Below are 25826 nucleotides of genomic sequence, written 5' to 3'. Positions count from 1 at the left end.
ATGTCCGTTGAACTTAGTGAACAAGTCATGACATCTACCCTTTACTTTTTTTTTTTTTTCTTTTGTTACAAGACTAGTTTATGTTCTAAAGAATTACTACAAGTTATATTTTAATATGTTTTATTTTGTTCAACAATTCCTTACAAAGGAAAAAAAAAAGAAAAGAAAATAGCAGATTCACCAAATCCCTTGTGACGTTCCACAGAACCAAATTAATGCTCTATACATCCAGTCAAAGTCAATAAATTAAAGTAATTTACAGGAGCAAGACACAGGCCTTTCACAGTGACGGGCAGAACAGAAGATAATAGTCCAAGACAAAGCATTTGTGGCATACAGCAGGACTGTGCAATGATTGGTCCTGTCCACTTACAGCATTTTGAGAGGTTTCCCTAAGAGGGAAAAAAAAAATTGAGTAAGCTGAGGTGGGTAGATACTGTACTTTACACCCGTACCTCTATGAACTCAAGTTTGGCAAGGCCCTCCTCTCTGGCACAAATTCCCTCCTGTTGTGCACACATGCGGGGTGGAGGGCTTTCATGGCGCTGTTCTGGGGGCGATGGTGGTAGAAGGTGGGGAGAATCAAACTCCTCTGATGCCAGGTCTGGTACATCATCAGACTGGGCATCAGAGCTTTCCAGATCACTGCGAATGCTCTCTGGCTGTGCCAATGTGATGTCACAAGTAGTAACTTGGCCTCTGCAAGCATCATCTTCCTCTCCTTCCACTAAAGGTGCAGAGGCATGTAAGGATTCCTCCGTGCTGCTTTCACTCATCAACTGGTACCGGGAAGGTTTGGCCTCTATGTGAACTTGAATCTCCAGGTTATTGACCTCCCTGCAGAAAACACATTAAAGTTTTTAAATAAAAAATTGCCACAAAGAGTTGAATCACACATTACTTTTACCAATTCCATTGACACGTCATAAAATTCTTATCTACCAAACATCTAAAACAATGTATTTAGCCTTATAATACCTTCTCCAATAAGTCACTATTTGTATTAACATTTATTTTATTTTTTAATATAAAAGTTTTGGACAAAAATCTGATCTCAATTTACTTACTCAAACAAGAAAAAAAAAAAATTATACCAATTCCTTCTCATACAATAAATATCCTTCCAGCAAAGAAAATGACCTCCTTGGCAAGGTAGGCTGGATTTTTCTATACATACATCTATACATACATTTCAGAATACATAAATGCTCTATCCCAATTTTAAAACATAAAAAGGTAAAAATACAGCTTCTCCATCCTATGCTGATCGGTGTAAAAAAAAAAAAAAAAAAAAAAAAAAAAAAAAACAGGATTGCAACAATATGGAGATAAAAAATGAACACAACGATGTTAGATATGAATCATTTAGGGTGATGAAATTTAAAGAGACCGTGTCATCTTACCCATGCAAGGTAGGGTACTAGTATCCATATAAAGAGTTCCCCAGCCTAAGTTCTACTCCCTTTACCAGCAGCAAAACTTTTACATTTGTCCCCACCAAGTCAAGTAAGTTAAGTGGTGATGTCAATTCCCATTAAGACTGATTCTCTTAAAGTGTACCTAAACTCAGAACTTTTATGTTACATAAAAGAGAAGACAACCCTTTTATTTAAAGCAAAAAGTTTGTTGGTGTTCTTTTTAAGTGCAACACCCCCTTAAATTCTCGATCGCCTTGGGGATCAAGAATGAATTGGAGCACAGAGCCTCCTAGGATACTTACATCACGCATCCTGGGAGGCTCTTTGCTACTCTTTCTGCGCATGCCCGTGCATCCAAGGCATGCGCAGAAGGAGCCCTTTCATCAATAGGGAAAAAATTGCCGATCCCAAGCATGCACAGTGGGATCGGCAAGTTTTTTCCCAATCACGTCACCTGATCTTGCGCCTGCGCAGTGCGAGATCGGGTGATGTAGGAAGAAGAACATGGAAGAAGAGAGGAGAAGATGTAAGTGTGATTATTTTTGGTTTGGGTTTACTTCCGCTTTAAGTATTGTCAGCTGAGATGGAGGTGGAGAATACTGGTAAGGTGAATGTGGACTACTACTTGCAAAAACCCATTCCGTTATTAAAAGCTGTGAGGCAGGTTGAATTCAAAGCTGCACAATCTGTAAAATGGCTGGTGCTGAAAAAGGTTTGGGTTTACCTGGGTTGGAGAAAGGTGAGTATGTAAAAAACATTAAATCAAATTAAATTTAACATACCTTTCCTGCGGGTTATATGAACTGATGATGGAGCCAGCCATTGCTCTTGTGCTGGCGCTATCACTGACAGCTCCCAGGCTTACAGAGTCTTTCTGACAAGTGTCTTTTTGCACATCAGCCTGGACCTCCAGTCTGCATTTATGGAAATATTGAACATTAGGAATGCTTAACCAGACATAAAAATGCAAACAATTTATTGCCAAACAAAAAATTCCTCATATGTGGTCAGTTCATCTCTCCTGTCACATATTAGAAATCATCATGTATATAGCTGGGACAACCAACATTTTTTTTTATGAGTTGGATTTAGTGTAAACCTGTATAGTTTATATTATTATATTAAGGACCTTACCTTACATATATTTGTATGTAACATTATCAGAAAGTTTGCAGTTCAAATGAACCTTACTGACTAATCTAATTTATTAGAGAAACAACCTTTTGAAATGACTTGGAGTCCTTTTTCAGGGATCATCTCAGTAGCTTAACACAAGGTGATCATTTTAAGGATGAGTAGATTTTAGGATCATTTATAAGCTGTACCTAATAATGGCTGATCTTACAGCACTACTTAATTGCATATCACATGAGGACAATACCTGCAGTACTTGGCTCTCCCTCCACTTAGCATACCACCAGTTAATGTGCCACCAGTTAAGGTTCCTCCAGACAGGGCAGCAAAACTGGCTGTTTCACTGTAGTTTCCCTGTAAAACACTTAATCCATCTGTGGGGCTTCCACTTGTACTCAGCACACTGGTAAGACCTTCCATGCTGCTTTCCCCAATACTTGGGTTTTTTAGTGCACGCCAAGCATCTGCCACTATAAGTAGAAAAATAGGCAAATGAAATATCACAAATTACAGGTTTTTAAAATATATTCATTAGTTTTTTCCCTACAGAAATCCTTTCATAATGCATTTCTAATGTCATTACCTGTGATTGGACCATCCTCTTCAAAGTCAATTTTTACCCCTTTGCCATTGGCTGTGCTTACACCACAACCACCCCCACGGCATAAGGACACTGGCACCACTCCATACACATAAGCTAGCATGATAGGAACACCAATTCCTAATATACAAGGAAGAAAAATAAAGAAAAAATATAATTCAGGATACAGAATGCAGTTGTAAAGATAAAAATATGTTTGGATAATTTATGACACATACCAACACTGACTGCCGCCACAACAGGAGACGCAATTACAGATAGAATAACCCCTCCTGTCACAGCCAAATTCTTCTTGTGTTTAGAAGTTTTTTTGTTCTCGAAACGGCCATGAATCTGCAAATAAAGACCTAATATTATACAATATTCTGACACCAACAGTGTATATTGTACGCTAAAAGATTCCAAGTATAAATATCTTTAATTTCACAAAATGTCACTAACCTTTCTACCCACATAAACTGGGATCCCAATGACCATAGCAGGAATGGCAATGCCAGCAATCAGTGATATGCCAACAGGAGCACCTATTAGAGTGCCCAACTGCCAAATGATTTTCTTTTTCCTGCTCCATGGCTTTTTTCCCCAGAATGTACACCCTGAGGGGCTATAAAACAGAAGAAGAATAAGAAGGAGTAATACAAAAGAGATTAGTTAAGGTTCAAGGTATGAAACAAATTCTAGATTTACCTGAGGTAATGGAGGTCAGAGATTTCCTTCATACACAGCCAGCAGAATTCACAGCCACACACAGCACAGGTCATGTGATTACAACTCCCATCATTCATCTTGATAATATAAGCACTGCAACGGGGGCAGGATTTCATATCATCAGCTGGAAAAAAAAAAAATGTTTCATGTTCAATTTAGTCAACATGGAATTTATTAAATATAAAAATCGAAACTTTACAAAAGTTAAGATAACAATATCATTACATCAAGAACCGTTTAAATTATATTCTTAGCACTTTATTTCAATCAATATATATATTTTACCAACTCTTTTAAGTACTTTGTCTTAACATAAAATGATACTATAAAAAAAAAAAAAAACTCAACTTGTAGGACATGCTAAATAACTCTGTACAACCCATTAGGGCTAGGTAGAGTCCACACTTACCTGCAAAGCATCACACCTCAATGTATGGTTAACACCTGCACACTACATTCTCCTTTTTAAAAAAGCCAGATTAGTCTGCCATGTTTTGAGCTATCTGTGGGACTTTTGTAATGTACGCAGTTTTAATAGAAATAGACACACACTTTAAAAAAAGTGAACGATACACCAATTACTACAATGGCATGATCGTCCAATAACAGTGATAACAGTGCACACACAGAAAGATGCTCATGGCTATGAAGGGACCTGAAGGAAGATTGCACTGAAGGGACACTTCTTATTGAGCACATTAAAATCCAAACCAAAAAAACATTTTTTATTAATCTTTTGTGTGAATGCTTAAATACAAATAAGGAAGCCAAAAAATGCTTTTTACATATGTATATGTGAGGGGAGCAGATGTACAGGAGCTTTTATAGAGCCATCGAGTGTCTTAGATCCCAAATGACTTCATGTGATCCGTTTCCAACTGCAGCAGAGCCCTAAAATGACAGCTTGGAAACTGGGATTACCCAGGTTTACTGCATGGAGGAGGGATTAGGGATCACAGAATGGAATCCTGAATAGTCAGAAGCCCGGGATCCCCAAAGGGATTGATTGTGTGATTAATACTATCACTAGGATGATTCCTACAGGAAAGCCAGGATCCTGTTGCCAAAATGTAAAACAAGCTTATTGCTCCTGAAGCCATGCCATTTGCAATTACAAATAAAATCTGTGTATTTAGCCATTTGCCTGAAGTTTAGTTTTAATTTTTAAATCTAGTCATAAAATTCTTCAACATTCAACAGCTATACCAGATAGGACTGCAGCCAACCTAATGACCTGATTTTCACCACTGCAATTAGAACCAACTTCTAGACAACTCTAGAGGAAGAAACATTATTCTGGGAAGATGACAGATGGACATGTAATGGCAGAGAAACAAAAAGGGAAACTCCCGCAATACTCTAGCAAAAGCTAGTTTTGTTATCTTTTAGGATAGTAATTTTTTTCTTGCTTGAAGCAATGCAGCTAGGTCACCTCTGGTCCCCGGTGTGGTTAGATCTCGAAAGAGCAGCCACAGATTGAAAAGGTCATTTCTCTTCTCCTGTGAAGATGTTTCATGTAAGAACATGTGTATGAATGACACCAGACTGGTTTCTAATATTGCACCTTCTACTCCCAGAGATTACAGACAAAGCGGGAAGATATATACATTCCTATCAATGGGTGACCAATGTCAATCTACAGATGAATACTGCAGATTAATAATAATATTCCACATTTATAGTACAAATACTCCTCATTTACAAACTTACCTCCTTAATGATGGCTCCTACTTATTCCCATCTCCCCAACGAGAACACTGTACAAAAACTGTTCACTGTACTTCCTGTTCACTGCTGCATACACTGCATCATCAATCCCTTTCTTGCAGGTTGTAAGTGATCCTGTCACCTACACAAACTACACATTCAAAGCTCTGCAAATGGGCCTATAACTCCTCATCTAATGACCAATTTGTTTATCAACAGGTCATAGGAATAGAACCTGGCTGTTAAGTGAGTATAGTATACACTAGAGTATAAACCAAGAAACTTCTCTGCCCCTAAAGTCACATCAGAAAAAAAATGTATTTTACTTGGGTCAGACCAATAGGTGGTACTGTGTTCGCATATTCATGCAAACAAATTATTTATGGAAAGTGACTTATAACCAAAAGTACAAAATACTTTAACCTGTAAAAATATAGGGAAAATGTACAGGGTCAATTTGATTAACAGACAATGTATGAATTTATATTTAATTGGCATTTCTATTGATTACATTTTTAAATGTTAACAGTAATGGCCGCATTTTGTGCCTTAAGTTTAAACTACTTTATAAATTTTCCTATTATTTTCAGGTTAAAAAGTACTCTGTTTAGAAGTTTGATCTGTTTATATTTGAGCATACACAGTATCTTGTTCCATATCCACTAATGCATCATACAATAAGTGACTAATTTAACTGATTATATGTCTTTTCAATACCAAATAGGGCGCTTATACCCAGACACCCTTTCCATTGTTTTTTTTCAGATTTAAGATTAGATAAGCATAAAATAAAATGTTTACAGTTAACATCTTCTTCAAGTGTATACCTGATCCAGATTCCTGACCATAGCTGATGCCAGAAGGGTGCTTCCTTCGCACACCAAACGATGGTGCACGCTGCTGACGTGCCATGTCACATGTCTGGTTGGGGTGCCACACTTGCTTGCAGTGGTAACAGAATTCTGTTTGGCAGCCTTCTCTTTCACAAGAAAGTCTGGGACAGCTGGCACAGCCATAGGCAATAACGGCATACCTAAAGAACAAAAAAACAAAAAATAAAAGTATGCTTGAATAGAAAACAGGATTACTAGACAAAAACAAAAATCACTAGTACAACAAAGCTGTATACTAACCCAAGTAGCCCAATAAACTACAGACACTCATCTGTAATGAAGAAATGTTTAAAAAAACAATCTTCCAAAACAACTTTGCTACCAATATTACCATTTATTTATATAGTGACAATATCTAATGTAGCTCTTTACATAAAGAGTCTATAGTCATGTCTCCAACTCTCCGGAGCTTACAAGTTTCCACCAAAAAAATCATATTTGAAAGTCCCCAACATAATTCCTGCTACTGGAGAAGATCTGACCCCTAACTACTTTCTCAATGCACCACTAGGTACCCATGCAATCCATCATCAGCATGAGTACTAACAAGCAAGGGTGGACTGGGGGATGTCAGTGTTATGTAAGGCCCACTATAAATGATTTTGTACCTACATGGGCCTTTTTCTTTGGGGCTCTAGTGAGCAAATAGTGCATTTAGGGACCATATAAACAGAGGAGAGGATGTCAGTCATGCATTCCTGTACCTTATTCCCGATTAAGCGAGGAACAAAGGACCACAGAACAACTTTTGAGTTAATTAAAAAGTTAAAAAGAGGACGACACTCCTGGCCTCTTCTAAAAATTCTGGTATGTTAACACACTATGTGTTATACTTTGAGTCACCGGCCTTGACCAACAGGCTGTAAAAGTCACAGTAATGTCAGAGATCTTCATTCAAATACTTGTTATGGGTCAGAAAAGCAAAGGTATAAAATTAGTCAGCATGACAACCAGGTATGACATAAGCCATTTCAATAAATTTGCTCATAATGAGTGGGTAGGGACGCTGAATGGGTGAAATCTGTATACCATGATGACAGGACCAATCCCAGTGTGTATTAAGGAAAAAAACACTGATGTTTGAGTACAATGGACAAATACACAGCATACCTAAGGTAGCAACCTGTTGTGCCTTGTGCATTTCAATGCAAAACAAACAGCATGCATGTTTCCACAATGTAGCACCAAAATGTGTATCGGCTCCATAAAAAACCTTTCTTTCCCTGCTGACCTGCATTTTGCAGAGTAACAGATCAAGCTAAATCCTGGTATTTCCATAAAACAGAGGTCAGATGCCTAACTTTAAGGTTATGTAAGCAGGACTGGAGCTTTGTGTGTGTATATAGAGTATATTTTCCAAACAACCTAATGAGTTAACAAGATACCTCTTGGGAAGAGCTGCAAGTACTCTCATGAAAACTGTTTCCATAGAGCAGTTGTCAGAGCTGAGCTGTTCCCAGAGGGGCTACTAAAGTGTCTATGTATCTGTTTACTGTATTCTGTGTTTAGTGCCAATGGGACAAGGGCAAAGGCTTGCAGAGAAAAAGTGTTGTACAGAGCACATGTATTTTTTTTATGTTTTAGAATCCACAGTAAATAGACAAGAATAGAGCATGGAGTGTCCCTGTGGGTCAGGAACCAACAATTTCTGAATTCCTATGATAAAAATCCTGACTTGGTATTTGCTTTAGTATCTCTCATATCTTTTGGTGTCCTATTGACAAATAGAGTTATCACCATATACTTCCTATTCTACAAGTCCCAAGCAGAATCTATGTTTTTTCCTGCTTTGTGTAGCTTACACCTGATTGATTTGCCTATGGGCTATATCCACAATTCCCAGCTGCACTACATAGAGGGGGCCGGGTGGTTTGGGAGACATGGACAGTTGGGACATAATGATGGTGACTTCTGTATAATCACATGTTCAATATTTCAAGCTATACAGAAAAATGGTAACTGTTACAGCATCCATTAGCGGGCCAAAATTCAATTTTACAATGGGGTTGCACCAAGGTAACAAACATAATGTAATATTAGTGCAACATGCTGTCATTTATTTCTAAGGCAATGTACATGTGATGTACATTTTCCAGTGCATCACAATGGATGGCAACACATGGTCATGTTACGTGTCTATTTTGGTGCATGCCCAATAAGAAATTTTCCCCCTTGGATATTGTTAAACTACCAGACAGGGATGACTGCTCCACTTTCCCTTGGGGGGGAAGACAAAGCAAGATACCTCCTGCTCACTTTTTATTCCTCCACAGAACTGATCAGTGCTGTGTGTATTAGTTTGTGTTAATGGGAACAATCACAAGTATTTCCAAGTACAGAAATGTGATTTGTGAACTGACATTTACTAAGCCTTAAACCAAATGTGCGCTGTGCCGTTTACCCACCATCCATTTGTAACATTTACATACTACTACTACTTCAATAGTTGACTGATCATGAGACTAATTTCCAAATGGCTGTAGATATATGCAGGGGTGTAGTGGGTCGGGCACGCGTGTCCTTACTTTATTCGGGAAAGAGGCATTTATATAACAATGATGCACATGGGCCCTCGTCATGGATAGTACCATGTCCCCTCTTCTTTTTTTTCTATACCTCTGGATATTTTGAACATGCAAGTAAGTATTGAAGGTACACAAGTTGTATTGTGCATGATTGATCATGTACGAGGGGGTGCTGAGAAATTCCTGGCTTTGCCCCCTTTCCAGATGAAATAGACAAATGAGTGTGGGGGCATATGACAGCCCAATATCTTAGTATGTAACTGTGCAAATATCAGGTCTTTGCGATTCTTAAAACTGTTTTTTCTTTTAGTGAGAAGCTGGCTGGTGATGGAGGAGGCACAAGCAAGTTTCACGTTGTTGGAGTTACGGGCCATCATAAAGTTTTTGTTTCTCCAGGGAAAGTCAGCAAAGAACATTCACACTGAGATGTCACAAACACTGTGAGAGAAGTGTCCTTCCTACAGCACTGACAAAACCTGAATATCTCGTTTCAAGACTGGGCATATCACCGTTAAAGGTGAGCCCCGCAGTGGGCGCCCCCCAACCTCAACTGACCCGGCAACCTGCGATGCTGTCAATGAGATGATTATTGAGGACCGGCGAATATCTGCAAAAAAAGATGGCCCAGATACTTGAGCGTGTTGAGTTTGTTATCACCACTATCCTAGACATGCACGAGCTTTCAGCTTCATCAGAAGAAGGAACGAGTTGAAGCATCCAAAGCTGTTTTGGCCCATTTTGAAGCTGCTCAGGACTTTTTAGCTAGATTAGTAATTGAGGATGAAACCTGGCTCCACATCTATGATCCTGAAACCAAGGAACAGTCAAAGGGGAACAGTCAAAGGAATGGCGCCACAGTGGTCCCCACGGCTGAAGAACTTCCAAACCCAGAAATCTGCCAAAAAGGTCATGGTGTCTGTTTTCTGGGACAAAGATGGTATTCTGTTGGTGGACTACCTACCTCAGGGCACTGGTATCACCCGACAGTATTATGCTAACCTCCTGGATCAGCTGAAGGAGGCAATAAAGACGAAACGCTATGGTAAGTTGACCAAAGTGATCCTTTTTTTGCAGAACAATGCACCTGCCCACACCTCCAACGTTGTGGCTGCCAAATTGAACACCCTGGGTTTCCAATTGGTTCACCATCCCCCCTAGTCACCTGACCTGGCCCCTTCAGACTATTATCTGTTCCCAAATTTGAAGAAACACCCGAAGGGGCAACATTTTGAGGACATTTCTGAGTCCAAGATGCTGCCGAGAGCTGGTTTGTGGCCCAACCAAAGGACTTTTATTTGAACGGTCTAGAAAAGCTGCAACTATGCTGTACAAAGTGCAGTCTCAGGGGGGAATATGTTGAAAAAATGTGTTATTTCATAACTCTGGCTCTCTTCTTTCTGGGTAAAGCCAGGAACTTCTCAGCACCCCAATCCTGGCCCCCAATACATCTGCCTGGATATCCACAAGCAGGGCAGAATCTAATATGTGTGTGCAGTGTTTTGAGAGTTCCAATCTATCAATTGCTTGGTCGGATTGTTTGGTCACTGACAACAGACTGTGTACACACAAGCACAGATAAGTCAGGCATGTACAAAGTCTGGCCCGGTTGCCAATTGCAGCCCATGTTCAGAATTCCACCGGCCCGTGGCCTCTGTCATCGCAGGGAATCCCCTAGGTTATTATAGTTGGTGCGTGCTGTGTGAACCCATGCAGACCATGCCCACATATTTTCACCTCACCAAATCTGGCCCTCCTCACAAAAAGTTTGGACACCCCTGTTCTAAGTGAACAGAGTGCAGGTAGGAAGGCAAATACATAGCTTTGCAGTGGTACCCGTTATAAAACACATATTTACTATGAGCCCCATGTGGTCACACCCACCCCCCATATACTCTCTCTATGAATTTCACTGTAAGCATCCATTATTAGCAGGACAAAGTGTAAATCAACAAAATGCAAGAGACGTTATAGGTTCTCACCCTGTTATGTCACTTACTATATAATTTAAGCCATTTTAGACAGATCAGTAAATGCTCCTTTTTGCCCATTGTCCCCCATTCAGAAGAATTTCCTAAACAACAGGAATATAGAGAAATCTGCTCTGAACCAGTGTCTCCATTGAAAAATTTACTCTCTATTGCTGTTTAGGAATTATTCGGCATTCCTGACTTTCCCTTGCATTGTTACCATAGAATACAAGTAGAAGAAGGAAAAAACAAAACAAAAAGTAAAACAATAGTTGCCCAGTGGTACAGAAGTTCATACAGGAGGGAGGTTCTAGGGGGGATTATACAATTCTAGTATATTCCTGATGGCACTAAGTTTAAAGATGAGGAAATGGGGTATAAAACAACACCAGATCCTCATCCAATTTCCAACATTCCCCACTTTCAGGCACTAGGTCTGTGTTGCTGGAGATGATTGCTTTGAGTTTGCTTTTGGGGTTAGTAAAGAAATCTCATGATGTCATATAGCAGCACAACATGCTGGATCTCTGGATCAACAGATTGCTTAGTAAGGGGAAGACACAGAGGTTCGCCTTCTGCTCACCCAGCATAGCAGCATGAAATGTCCCCAGCAGAGGATCTGCCCCTCCCCCTGGTATGACCCCCTACCCGGTATGACCCCTCCCCCGCCATGCATTGTAGCACCGTGCTGGCTCTCTCACCCGCAGTCCGGGGCCGGGCACCACCTGCAGTCCGGGTCGGCGGCCAGGCAGCGGCGCAGCAGGAACTCCTCGTATTTCCGGGTGAGCTGGGGGTCCCGCAGGATGGCCCTGACATGTTGGGGGCTGAGGCGCTCGGCACACTCGGGGCAGCGGAGGTTGACCCGGCTCTCGGTGATTTCTATCCGCAGGTACTGGCGGAGGCAGCGCAGGCAGGAGCGGTGGCGGCAGCTCAGGAGTTCGGGCAGCTCTTCGGGGGGCTGACGGACCAGACATAGCGGACATTCTAGGAGCGAGTCCTGACCGCCAGGGGAGGAGGGCGGCGGGGGAACCGAGGCCGGTACAACAGGGGGAGGAGGCGGTGACGGCGGAGGGGAAGGGATCGATGGCTCTGGTACTGAACGGGTTCTTCCAGGGAACACACTGGGAAGGGAAAGGAGAAGTCGGCGACGCCGGGCCCCAGGGCAGGGTGGGGGCTCCGCGGAGCCCTCGGTCATCTTACGCTCACCGACACTTCAAACCAGGAAGTGATTAGAGTCCGGGTTCAGACTACGCAGGCGCCCGCTCTGCGAGCTCTACAATTCTCCACCCAGGTGACAGAATCGCACATGCGCAAATGAAAGCAATCCCGAGAGTGGATGACATCAGTAGTACGTGCCCCAGAGGCCACGCCTTAGTGCGGGCATTACACGTGCGCAGTAGTGGTTTAGAGTGTCCTATACTTGCTGGCGGTAGCGCCTGTACAGGTCACGTGACAAAGACATGATTTGACAGCTTTCACTTATACAACACACATCACTTCTGTGTTTATAGTGAATGCCTGTCATGTCAGATCTGACAGGCTGGCTATTTTCTGCTCAGTTCAGATCAATAGCTGAAAAGTAATTTATTTTTTTAAGATTTGTCTTAAAGGAAACTTGTCAGTCCAGAAACAGCGTCTGCCATTGACAATCTTTGTAAAAATAAAAGTAGCCATGCTTCTCCATACCCTGGGTTAGTGTCCTACAACAAGGAAGCAGATTGGCTACTTTGTATTACAGTACAGGCAGGTCCCCGGGTTACATATGAGATATGGACTGTAGGTTTGTTCATAAGTTGAATTTGTAAGTCTGAACATGTACATTATTTTAATAAATGCAATTAGGACAGATGTTTGTCTCAACATATTATTAGGAAGCGTGGTATCAGTTACTGTAAAAAATCCCTACTGTGAGTTAATCACAAACAAAGCAAAAAACAATAAATAAAACTTTATGGAGCCTAGACAATGATTAACTTCTGGAGCAAGCTGTTCTTTGTTATGCAAAAAGAAACAACTGCAGAGTGTGTCTTGGTAATTAAGGAGTTACAAGAGACTGCTGCAGAACAGCAACTGCCCCCTCCCCCCATCAAGCCTCCCTCCTGCACAGAATTAGCAGGAAAGCCTGTTTGTATCTAGGAGTCGTTGTCCGTATGTCAGATGTCCTTAACCCGGGTACTACCTGTATTCCAGATCAAGCTGGCGGATCATGGCCAATACCCAGGCAGGTAATTGAGGAATGCTCACTTCTTCATTGGCAGCATGCAGAAATACATGGGTGTCTTGGATGGGATTTCATTTCCTGGATCATTTCATATGGCCACATTGTGATTTTAGTATCTCAACCTCAGCTTTGGCACAATATTTTTTAAAATACATATAAACTATGCTTCTATAAAAAAAATAAAAACATTAAAATGGGCCTGATATAATAAAGCTCTTTAAGAGAGGGGAGGTTAGACTACTAAAAGAGAACCTGGGTGATTCAATAAACCTGGCACAGATCAGGTGCAGGCAACAACATTTGCCAACTAATAGCAAATAATTTTTAGGAAATCCGTTCACCAACGTTCTCCCATGATAGTCTATCTTCTCCAACCTTGGAGAACTGTATTAAATCGGGCCCAGTGTGTATAGTATAGTATAATGTTTATTTGGCTATATGGTGCCATAAGAAGAGAAATTGGGCCATTAAAAAGCAAACCACAAACAACACAAATACATTAGAAACAACAGTGCCACACACATTCCAGTACTAGAAAAGCTTTACCCAGGTGTGAACGTAAAACAAGTGGAGTTATAAAATTGTCTACGTGTTCTGAAGAGCGGGAAGTGAAATTAATGCGTCATGTTTGTGTCTTTGTATTAGATCAGAGATTAGCAGCCAGCTCAACAAGATCCTGACCAGTTCTCATCCATCAGCCTAAAATGTATCATTTTGTATCTTTTATCCATAACACTATATTATGAATTGTAAGCAATATAAATAAATTGTTGCTGCACCCCTCCAGGTCATCACCAAATCGGTTTTACTGATATTTCCTACATTGGTAGAACTGTAGAAACAGCATGGATAGGCTGTGAATTTTCTTCAACGTTACAAAAACAGGTCCATTTGAATGTGAAAAACGCTACAGAAGGGCTGTAGCTTTCCACATATCAGACTAAGGAGGACATGATATAAAACCCCCAGCTTTGCTTGGTGAGAATGGAAGTATTCTACTGATTACTTGCCCAGGAACAAAGCTATTTTGACATCAATAAACCCATTTGATTTATGTTGCGTTGATTACTGAGAAAAAGCTTTTAATGACATACTGGAGCTTGAATTCTAAATCAGTAAATTAGTAAATGGTCTGTGGAACTAGATTTTTTGTAATTAGTAGTGTCTAGCTATAGACAGATAAGTTCCCAGCTGGAGAGTAGGGACATGGGAAGATTATGTCATCACATTACAAAATCTTGTATTTTCTTTTAATGTACAGCTTTAAGTGACATAATATCCTTGATCCAGCTATGAAGGTCCTTGTTTAGGCACTTCCTTTTAAAGGGTGACAACACTTTGTCCTTATATCCCAATTTGCTTACCTGAATTTTATCCTCACGTGCTACCAGTGGAACTAAAGAGGGAAAGCAGAATCACTTGAAATTGTAATAACATTACTTATGGTCAAAGCTTTGTCCATCCACTAAGTGCTCCTGAGGTCTTTTAAAGTTTTATTTCACACTAAAGTGTTATTTTAGTTACAGCTGGAGTCAGACAGCCTGACTCTCTTGAAGCAAACATTCTAATAGGAAAAAAACTGTAATTTTGAATTCTGTTCCACACACCTTTATGATTTTCGACATCTCTAACATCATTTAACATCACATGTAATATAAAAACAAAAAATGGAGTGGGAATTATTTAAAGCAATCCCAGTGTTTATGCAGAACCAACATTGTTGGGCTTCTACACATAGGAAGATTGTTTTTTATTTTTTTTTCCAAAGCTAGTTAAAAATCTATTATTAGCCTGTATAGAGTGACAGACAATGTAATTAAGATCTGTTATAATTCCCAACCTGGAGCGAATTGGCACCTTAAAGGCGTAAAGATAGCTGCTCAAAGCTTTTCAAATGTTCTGAAAAAAAACTTGTTTAAACTCTATATATGCTTACGGTATACATTGCTCTTATAAAAGAAGCTCCCATGAACCACCCATCCAAAGGTCTTAAAGCTGAAAGCTAGAAAGTTAAAATTCTCTTGGGCCTTAGCAGTCTGTAATAAAAGTGTGGATTTGTAAAGTGGCTGTAAAGTAGTGATTTCCCATCTTGAATCGTCTCATACTACATTTGTATTATCTCACAAGTCTCTAACATTGTCCTTGAGCAAGTCTTCAGATATTCAGCACATATATTTATTTACAGTTCATAAGTCTTGCCAGGGTGCACAGCTGACAACCCTGATTTTTTTTTTTCTAAGTTACAGTTGTAGAGTCAGAGGAAGTGTATTGAATAATGCTGTCAACCTTGAGCATGAATGGTGTCAGAAAACAAGTACTGCACGGAGAAGGGAGTAGTTCTGCATTGAAAGTGGACACTGCAGTAAACTTTTCAATCATACCTTTCCAGAGAGAAAATTAGAAGTTTTTCATCCTCCAAAGCTGCTAGTCACCTGGCAGCTGTAATGGACTTCCCTTCTTAGTATTCCCAGAGTCACGGACGCAGAATAGGTGTACAGATGCAGCAAGTAGGGTCCATAATTTATTTCATAAATACTTGTTTGGGGTTAGTGACATGGTTAAGCCAGAGGACGAATTTGCAGGCTATAAACTTTTCTTGCATATGGTTTGCAACAAAGGAAATATATCTTTTTCAATACAGCTTTATATTTACTCCAGGTGCTAGCAACCTACGTCTTTAATCACCTTTCTTGTATTACCTTTGTTCCTTAAGAAATGGTAAATTGCACCAAAACCTTGGATGATGTATGGCAGCTTTTATTTATGTATAAAGACAAAAAAAAAAAAACAAATCTCGTTAGGAGGGGGCAAGACATTTGTCCCTCCTTAACTGAATCAATTCCAAGATGTACTATGATATCGCTGAATTGGGTGATGAGTGAATGCGGCTCAGACACAGTAAAAATTAGTATTCTTTTTGTCATAAAATGGGTGAAATAGTGTAGTTACTTAAAACATTAATACATAAATTAAAAAAAACAACTTCCAGAGCAGACATTTGTTTTTTTACCACCTCTGCTCACTAGACATCAGTAATGTTTTTCCTGCACATGTCAATGAGCAATTGTATAGCAAAAGTTCAGCTGCAAGTTCCTGATCGTTATCTCCTAAAACTATGTGGCTATGGTTGACTCATGCCTTGCTGGAAGTGCTGGCTCTATGAATCTTTTAACAAGACAGAAGTACGGAAACAGAAGTTTTAGTAAAGTTTAGTAGGTTGCACAAGCTCTGAACTCTTGCAAAGAGCTCCAAAAACATACAATGATCAGATGGCTCAAGAGATGTTAGGATAACAAACTTGTGAGATCCATGGGAAGAATAGACATATATCCCAAATAGTTTAATTTCATTCTGCTGTCAGTGTATTATAAACATCAAAAATTTCTGCCTAAACGCATTATAAAAAATATATAAATAAATACAAATGGTCACACCTGCACACCTTTTATTGTTTCAGTAATTACACAAGGCACTGGTTGTTAATGTTCAAATAAAAGACAAGTGATTGAGAGTAAAGAACAATTTAGTCAGACTCAGCATCCAAGGTTAACAATGCTGTGAGATTGTCATGCGATAGTCACCCTACAAATGAGCCCTTTATACTTCTCTGATAGTGATTACTTACCAAGAAAGTACAACAGTGAATGGAAAACAGACTGGAATCCAAAAATACAGACAAGTGCAAAAAACATTCAAAATTTAGGATTTTTTTTTTTATGTTTGGTTCTAATGTCCCAATTCCAGTGTGTCCATATCTCATATTGCAACCTGATCTGCACTTCTCATACTTAAGTGATAAAGCAAGTATTTTTTTTTTTTATAAATAATGGTCCAGTCACACATTCCTCAACAATGAGGTTAAAACACTGTAGCTTCAACCACAGAAGCTTTAAATACTTATAAAAGATGAATGCAGTGATGAAGATTTGTGGGAATGAAGAAGCACCACAAGCACAGCAAGATAACAGCAGTAGGAGTTGACAGGGGTACTCAATCATCAGTCTACTGTGCAGTGCCCTAGTGCACAGGGTTAGGGGCCTGCAGACAACACACTCCTTTCTGGGATGACTGGGGATCAGTGCGCTGGAATGAATAAAAAAAAAAAATAAAATGTAAAAATTAACTCTAAAGCTTACAACCACAGAAAAAGATTAAGGTAAGAGAAAAAATAATTCTATAAAATTAGAAAAATATAAAAATATTTAGTTTGCCAGCACTTTTATTGACAGATTACAGCAAGAGCAGGATGCTCATAGCTTTAGAAGTGTGCACATAAGATTACAACATTCCTTCAGTAACAGATGTCCCTTTTAAACACAGACTCAAATAGAATATTATTGTTCTGAAAGCTAGTGAAAAGTTAAGTATTTCCACCCAAAAATCACAAGAATATAACAAGATCTTTACTACGAGCTCTGGAGAAAGCGGCCAGGATGCTTGCAAACACCACATCTGGAGACTGTGCGGCATCTACTGCTGTGTGGATTCCATGACGTTGGTAGTATTCCACAAGTGGTGAAGTCATAGTGTGGTAGGCATCAAGCCGGGACTTCAGAGTAGTTTCATTATCATCAGAACGTTTCACCAAAGGCTCTCCGGTCACCTGTTAAAACACATAGTCTGTATAAATAAGCCCTAGTAATTGCCACGCATAATCTTCTGAATGGGAAATTACAGAAAAAAGACAGAAAAGTAAACTTCTGACAATAGGAGCACAGTGGCAGCCACAGAAAACTATAAACTAATGTCCATTAAAGGACTTTCTGTATACTGCTCTCAATATAGAATATCCATACATTATCACAATAAAGCACGAAATAAAGGTTTCTGGAATGACATGCCAAAGATGTGTGACCATTCTTTATTTTCCTTGCATGCTATACTTTTATTTAAAAGGTGAAAGTTCCCAGGCTGTCACCATCCTTTGTCCAGTATAAATGTGCCACTACAGAATAATATACCCTTGCACAAAGAAAAAAACAGTTTAAATTCAGAATAGTTCACCTATATGTGCATACTTACCCTATGGATTTATACAAGAACTGGTTTTGATTATGATATATATATAAAAGAGCGTTTGCAAACCGCAAAACATGTCACCTATTTGGACAAAACTGCTAATCAGAAGCCACCAAATATCACATCTTTATCTGGTAATGGCTTTCAATTGTCTTTTTCTTTTCTAACTGTTGTGATATACAGGCATTTTCTTTTTATGGTAAACATATTTCCTGGGCACCCATAATCATCTTTTTCCCTGTGATAACTGTGTGACTGAGATCTTGGATATATTGAAGTCCATTAATAATGATATGCAGCTCCCAATGCTTCCCCTCTACTGGTATTTCTAGTTTAAAATTTTAGGCATTTCATTGGATAGTTTCTAATCATGCCTACTAAGTATACTGCAATTACAATGAATGAAGAAAATAAAAAGGTCATACCTAATAATATGCTATGTTAGATGTTATGCTGAAAGTTCTTACATGCTGGTCTTTATTTTATGAGTTGAAGGTCAAAAACAGTCCTTGAGAACTACGTTTAGCAAAGGCATACTAGAACTCCCTAGATTTATACAGCTTCCTACTGGCATTTTAAGTTTTCATTCATTTAGTAGTGAAACATCGAAGCAATGTCTGCACTGCAAACTTACATCATCTTTCATGTGTACTTTAGGAGGATTGAACTCTTCATGGTATGATCGTCCACTTGGAGGGTGTATTAACCTACATCAACAGATTGAAAAGAAGTTAGAGTAACGAAGCATGATCTGAACACCAGTAAAGTTTAGATCTAGGAAATTTTATGTTGTCATTACCTGCCACAAATCCTTCTTACAAGCAAAGAATCGTCTATGCTGAATTCGATGACTGAATCAAGTTTTTCTTGACGCTTTTCCAGAAGTTCATCAAGCTAAAAGCAACAGAATTGAAAACTCCATATTACAATATATATATTATAAAAAAATCAATTGATTTGTTGCTTGATTTGAAAACTATTAAAGATTCATACTAAGCAGAAATAAAAGACAAAATAATGGCCCGTTGTCATTACAGAGGTTGCAAAAGATCTATTCTTCAAAGTCTATGCCAGTCTCTGTGACCAGTGGACCAAACAGAGGCAGGTGCAGTCTCCGTTTAGGAAAGACAGGGAAGAATCCTTCTCTGGCTTTTAGGTATCAGCATTCTACAAAAATCAAAAGTAGTTTGAGACTTCGTGTTATAGAACTCCACAACCATCTCCTTCTGATGGAATTAGTCATTTCATGTTTTATTAGCCTTTTCATTTTTAACTTTAAGATGAAGTGTTGCTTAAAATATTGTCTTTTGTTTACAAAATCCCAAAGAAATAGTGGAATGTAAAAGCCTTAAAGGCCTTTTGAATTGGCATGTTTAAATGAAAGATGAGCAAGGAGATGGCAGCCTGTCCCAAAAAGTGAAAGATGTGGATGTTGCTCTTTTGCTTCCTAAGCAGCTGTCCTTCAGCTGCAGAGATTTTCAAGCACAATGGAAAATGAGTGTGTAATAATGAGCTGGGGAGCTTGTTACAGTTTCTATTTTACCCAACTCCTACACATTTCCTATTAAAGTCAAACCTGGGCTCTTCCCCTTACCACCTCCTGAACTTCCCTATCATTTAATTAAAAATACTGTTACCAGATCTTTTTACATTAAACCCTGTAACAATAAAGCACAACTATTACAGTATTCTATTCCTACTATTTTTTGTCCTTATCATATTTCAATGCATTAAATGATTCAAATGAATCAAGTTAAATTGTGAATGCCTGTCTATATTTGCCTAAACTGCACCCTTTTCCACAGATGTTTCACCATTAGCTACTAGGGCAGAGAGCAGAAATGCAAACAAAGGATAGCCAATGGGAGTGGCTGCTGTTTGTATGCCAGAGCCAACAGCTATTCTGCAAAACTTTAAGGGGAGACATAACTTTGCCTACATTTTTTATTCACAATTAAATTTAGAGGCATTACCATTTATAAGTTGATGGGTAACCATTTGGTTAAGGGTTGAGCCGTGTAAGTCTACCTTAGTTGGGAGAAAAACTTTTCTGACCATTGAAACACTATAGCAGCCTTAGTCTGAATTCTCTTATGTCAGCCTAGTAAAGCTTAAACTGAATTGCTCAGAAGAGAAGAATGGAAGCTATTGACCTTATCTTGAAAATATTAGTTGCCTTTTACTATGTTGACCCTCAGGTCCCAATACTTGAGTGACTAACCTGAAACATCTATGTGCCACTATCACAGAAGGTTATAGCAAGGAACGACTAATGGAACCAAGAAGGGCTGTCATAAAATCAGTGCATATCACAATGTAGCATTTTTCTTCCAAATTTGTTTTGTACCCTATTGGCTAACAGTTCCAAACTACACTCTAGTGTGCTAAACACTGGTTATCTGGAAGATTTTTTAGACCCAGCACACCAGAGTCTTCTGAGCAACTATTTTCTTTTTGGTTAAGAGCAGTATTCCATTGAAACCATAGTTTCCAATTACTGCACTGATGATGACAAACAAAACTTTGCCATGAGTCCATTTTATTAGGTTGTACCCGTTATTCACATCAGCAGTATGGGATGTAGAGTTAACCAATAGGGTTATATAAATGTGTAGTTCTGGTCACTACCCTGAAATTAATATTATTTTTGGGATACAATATAGAGGAGACATGTGAATACCTTCTGAAGGCTCCACAGTGCTGTGCTACGACTATGCCTGATATAGTTTTTCCAAGTTACTAATTTTCAAACCATTGCTGAAGTAATATGGAAGCAAAAGCAGCATTCATGATTTTTCATAAAAGGTTAATTTTAACAAACTTGTTCATTCCTATGTACTGAGTATTACTGGTGCAGAAATGTAACTGAGCTACATCATCTGTAATCTGCAAAGAGGATTTATGTTTCTTTCATTCAACAGGTGTTACCATTTCTGCTTGCTTGACAGTGCGAGGAAATCCATCCAACAGGAATCCCTTACTACACGCAGGAGTATCCAGGTTATTTTCAATCAACTCTACAACCATTTCATCGCTGACCTAAAGACAGAAATGAAGCATACAATTGTTTTTGAATGCATTTTACAGCAGCATGCATTCTAGCAGGTGACTTGCCAGACACTAACCAGTTTTCCTGCATCCATTGTAGCTTTTAGACGTTTTCCCAGCTCTGATCCTGATGCCACCATAGCTCTTAACATATCTCCTGTGGCAAGGTGGCAAACACAGTATTTTTCTGCTATTTTTGGAGCCTGAAAAAAAAATTGATTTTAAATAAAGGCACATCTAGAATAATAATTGCTGTGCTTACAACAGATAATGTTAGGAAAACATGTTAGGAAATGTTAGGAAAACATTTTTTTAATCATTTAAAAGGCACACGTTCATTTACCAACTAAAGGCAGTTTGTTTACCCAAACATTCTATACATCTATAACCCCCATCTCCACCATGACAAACATTTGTGAACTAACCTTTGTTGAATTGAAATATTGATCCCACCAGTCCCCTTGTGGTTTCTCCAGTATGTGAAACTGAGGTTGCAGGGCTGATTTATAACTATAGGATTTAAAGCATGTCAATCATGGCACATAACAGGAACATCTGCCAAGGTGGATTAGCAGTTCTTGGCACCCAGGCAAGTAAGGACCAAGACAGCAAATATAGACAAGTATATTTTGTTTCATGAGGTAAACAAAATGCATGGGATGGGAGGTTGGGGGTGAGAAAACTGCATAGTATTCTACTTCATACTTCTTCACACTCCAGGACAGATATCTGCCGTACCAACACAATAAATGATTTGGACTGAGGTGGTTAAAGAAAATTGTACTAAACATAAATATGTATGCTTAATTGTTGATGTATTTTTACCGGCTTGTATTGTGAAAAATAAAAGTTTTTTCTGCAGGCAGTGTGGTCGGGTTGCAGTTTTTGGCCTCTACTAAGGCCCCATATGCAGTGTCTCATAGGACAGTGGTCGCCAGCCTTTCCAAACTCAGAGACTACTAAATCCATGAATTCTGGACCGCACTTGCGTGGGAAGCCGTGTGTCAATCAAAGGGGAAGGAACTAAATTGACTAAAGTCATGATGCCAGAACCCACCCACACTTTCATGGCAGGCTCAGACCTGCTTGCTAAACATCCTGGGGGGATAGTAGTGCAGGGTTAAGGACGTTCCACAACCCTGCGCTGCTGTCCCCCCAGGATGTTTAGCAAGCAGGTATGAGCCCGCTATGGGAGAGTGGGCAGGTTGTGTCAATACAGGGGACTGCAGACCACCAACGGACCAGGACCACCGGGTGGTGACTGTCATCTTAGGTCATCAGCTGCTCAATCACTTCCATATTAATTATTTACATAATTAAAAATGTTTTCCCAATGTCAGCTAAGCAAATTTGAAACATTTGTGAGGACTCTATACAAAAAAAATGTGTTTTCACTTTCTATAAGCCTCCAGTTCCTGATAATCACATAGCTCATAAACTGCTTTTATAGCATTTCTGTAGGTTTTTCTTTTGGCACTTGCTGTAACCTCCTGTAATAACGTCTGAGTGCTTAGCAATTGAAATTAGGTGTCAGGTAATCTATAACTGAGCTACAACATAACTGGCCATGTGAAAAAGACTAAAAAAATAATAGTTTTCCAATTGTCATGGCAAATTTTAATAATTTCTAGTGCAATGCCATTTAACAAGTTATGCAGATTAAACAGTTTAAATTGCAGTATACTTGTTCTAGATCAGAAACTACTAAAGTCCACAGACAACCAGTCAACTAATATTTTCAAGGACTTCAGCAAAATCAGCCTGGATAGTACAGTATAGGTTTATTTGAAAATGACTGTTAGAACAAAGATAAAGTAATCTGCAGTTGCAGGTCACCCCATGTATGTGACAAGAGCAATGAAAGCATTGTCCTTACAGCAAGCTATTGATCTGCTTTACCAAGGTCAGCCACTGCAGATCAAGTCACTTACACAAATGTAAACTCTGATGACCAGATTTTCAAACAGCAGCAGTTTTTTTTTCTTTTTTTAGGTTAAAAATTGTATAGCCAAGCACAATAAATTATGAGATTTTCACCAGTGCCTCCAAAAATATAGCTGTAAGTTAAAGTGAACGTAGATTGATTTTTTTTTTAGAGCAAGGAAAGATCATTTATTGCCATGTGTGTCTGTAATTTAGGAACACTGGAGCAGACAGGAGGAAGTGAACATTATGGCCAGAACAAGCGATACTGAAGCATCGAACAGTTCTGGTAGTGTTGATTTCCTGGCACCCTGCCATGGTTCCTGGTCAGGACTAGATGCTGACTGACAAGCTACAAACCCACAAATCAGCAGTGACAATGCTGAGATCAAGATCCCTGCAACCTGATCATCTCATTGTAGCACAGCAGACCCAGGCTACATGAGAGGGACAACTCTGCACTGAATTCAGGCACAGTGCAGCATTGTTGTCATGGGCAGAATACATTGGCATGTGTGGGATTTTGTAGAGGGACTATGAGAAAACTGTAATTTGCAATTGCATTTATATCACAGCACTGCAGCACATGTTTTTTGGGAGGCTGGATGAACAGTGGTACATTCTGTCATGCTGGGACTTCTGTGACCACACAGCCATACATATATAATAATGTCCAGTTGCATACATTATAATTAATTATACTTGCATGAATCTTTGCTAAAATCATAAACCATTTCAAAGACAAGGTAACAACATGTTGCAAGTTACTAGTAGCCCGCAGGGAGGGAGGGCTTCCTGTCAGTGATCACAGGCACTGGTTACTTGTCACTCATTGCATGACGAGGGAAGGCTGCCCTATCACAGCTTGCCACGTCACTAAACCCTTCAACACCCCCCTCCCCTTCAAGTCCAGGCATTCACATTAGCTGACAGAGAGCCTCTGACTATGCAAAGAATAAAGAGAATATACCCGCTGCTACTCCATTTACCTGTGTCCCCTTGCCGGCTCCCGGAGGGCCTAGAAGAATGGCTCTAATCCCGTCCATAACGGAGCCCCGCTCTGTACCCTCTCTGGGAGCCATGTTTCACAAGAAAGAGCAGTCAGCCTTCCTAGACACCTTTACGCTCACAAAGCCCACTCCGCCCAGTCCGCAATATTATTGGGTAGGATATCTGCGTGACTTTCGAAAGGAGACGATTATTGGATAAGAGGCCTGTCAATTATAAACCATATTTAGCCAATAGAAAGGTGATTGGACAATTGTGAGGTTGTGGGCTGTAATGTAAAGGCGGGAAGCGGAAGATCGCCAAGGTGTCCTGGTGATAGGAAAACACGTGGCTCATATGGGGCGTGGCTTGTGCTGGGACATGTCACCTTATGAACTGTATGGTGACCGCAGATGAATGTAACCAGATGCTATGGAATTGGTGGAAAATGTAATATAATCTCCACTGGAACACATTTATATCTAAATAAAAACTCATTTGTAGCTGGTCAATTACTGGAGGTGGGAATGGCTAGCAATGATTAAATTAACTGATGTTATAAATCTAACACTTAGACCTATTTGACCTATTTGTGTCTGTACTTAGACCTATTTGTGTCTATGTGTTGTATCATGACATATTCAATAAAATGTTTCCAGAATGTTCTGTGCTTGGTTTGGGGCAGTGTTTCTTAACCAGGGTTCCTCCAGAGGTTGCTGGGGGTTCCTGGAGTAATGAGCAATTTGTGCCTCTCAGGCCAGTTTAAGTGACACCAATGATGTTTTTGGCTATCTGTAAGGGTGACATTCTTCTTACTGGCTAGCAATGTAAGAGGTATTATTCCTACAGACCACCAAGCTAATGTACTTGTGGCTGTGGATAGAGTACTTATAGCAGGGGTTCCCTGGGGACCTGAAAGATATTTTAAAGGGTTCCCCTACATCAAAAAGTTTGAGAATAACAGAAGTATGATGTTCCTTCTGCATCAGGTATTTCAAAGACAGAAGAAAATACATTTGAACATTCTTATACCCTATCCAAACCTTTCCCAAGTTCTATCCCTAGATTGCCTACTGTCTATAAATATGCTATTCTTGCCACCCTTGCATAGGCCATTCTTTTTCAACAATTTAAGAAGTCTTTTTTTCCTTTTAACCTCTCAACCCCCCTAAAAAAAGTTAATAGGGTTTCTTATGACATGAATTTTTTTCTCAGGTATAAAAAGGTTGCTGTAAGTTGTCATTGATGCCTGAACAAAATTGTCATCATACTTCTGGAAAGAAAAGCAGATGCATGCATTGTCAGGGGTAGTACTGTGATCTCTGTGACAGGTAATATACCTATACATTTTACACTGACACAGTACTTAGCATGCAGGTATATAACATACAAATATATAAATAAGACACCGGTGTGGTTGAGCCAGATTTTTTCCTATTATTTCGTATCATATATAAACATATCTTGATGTGTGCACAGGAGAGTGGTTACTATATCCATAGAGAAATGTCTGCATAGACAGGAATGGAGGTGAGCTGGGTGATGAAGGGCTGGGCACAGTACTGGATCTTTTAATTCTGCAGGGAAGATGGTGAGGTGACTCGCAGCACCCAACATTTCATAATTAACATGACAGGCAAGGTATCTCTGCCGTATTCGACATTTGGACAGAGAG

At 39.5% G+C, this 25826-nt stretch overlaps 2 protein-coding genes across 3 annotated transcripts; both read right to left on the bottom strand.

Moving 5' to 3' along the window:
* Nucleotides 1-103: 103 nt before the first annotated feature.
* On the bottom strand, nt 104-12231 carry RNF19B (ring finger protein 19B). The gene is made up of 9 exons (XM_072417950.1): nt 11655-12231; nt 6396-6601; nt 3841-3985; nt 3595-3757; nt 3372-3486; nt 3136-3273; nt 2800-3022; nt 2201-2332; nt 104-837 (listed from the first exon to the last, which is right to left on the bottom strand). The coding sequence occupies exons 1-9, from the start codon at nt 12146-12148 to the stop codon at nt 444-446; spliced, it is 2010 nt and encodes a 669-aa protein (XP_072274051.1). The 5' UTR covers nt 12149-12231; the 3' UTR covers nt 104-443.
* Nucleotides 12232-16602: 4371 nt separating this feature from the next.
* On the bottom strand, nt 16603-24311 carry AK2 (adenylate kinase 2). 2 transcript variants are annotated; one of them, XM_072417969.1, is made up of 7 exons: nt 24154-24311; nt 21319-21444; nt 21122-21232; nt 18993-19087; nt 18828-18900; nt 17582-17777; nt 16603-17257 (listed from the first exon to the last, which is right to left on the bottom strand). In XM_072417969.1, exons 1-7 carry the CDS (start codon nt 24244-24246, stop codon nt 17250-17252), a joined length of 702 nt encoding a protein of 233 aa, XP_072274070.1. In that variant the 5' UTR covers nt 24247-24311; the 3' UTR covers nt 16603-17249. The 2 variants fall into 2 exon arrangements, with proteins under 2 accessions (XP_072274070.1, XP_072274062.1); XM_072417961.1 differs by lacking the exon at nt 16603-17257 and having other exon boundaries at nt 17376-17777.
* Nucleotides 24312-25826: the final 1515 nt, after the last annotated feature.

Source organism: Pyxicephalus adspersus, chromosome 1 (genome assembly GCF_032062135.1).
Source record: "Pyxicephalus adspersus chromosome 1, UCB_Pads_2.0, whole genome shotgun sequence".
NCBI lineage: Eukaryota > Metazoa > Chordata > Amphibia > Anura > Pyxicephalidae > Pyxicephalus > Pyxicephalus adspersus.
The sequence above is the reverse complement of the archived record's forward strand: the minus strand, read 5'-3'. Positions and strand labels throughout refer to the sequence as shown.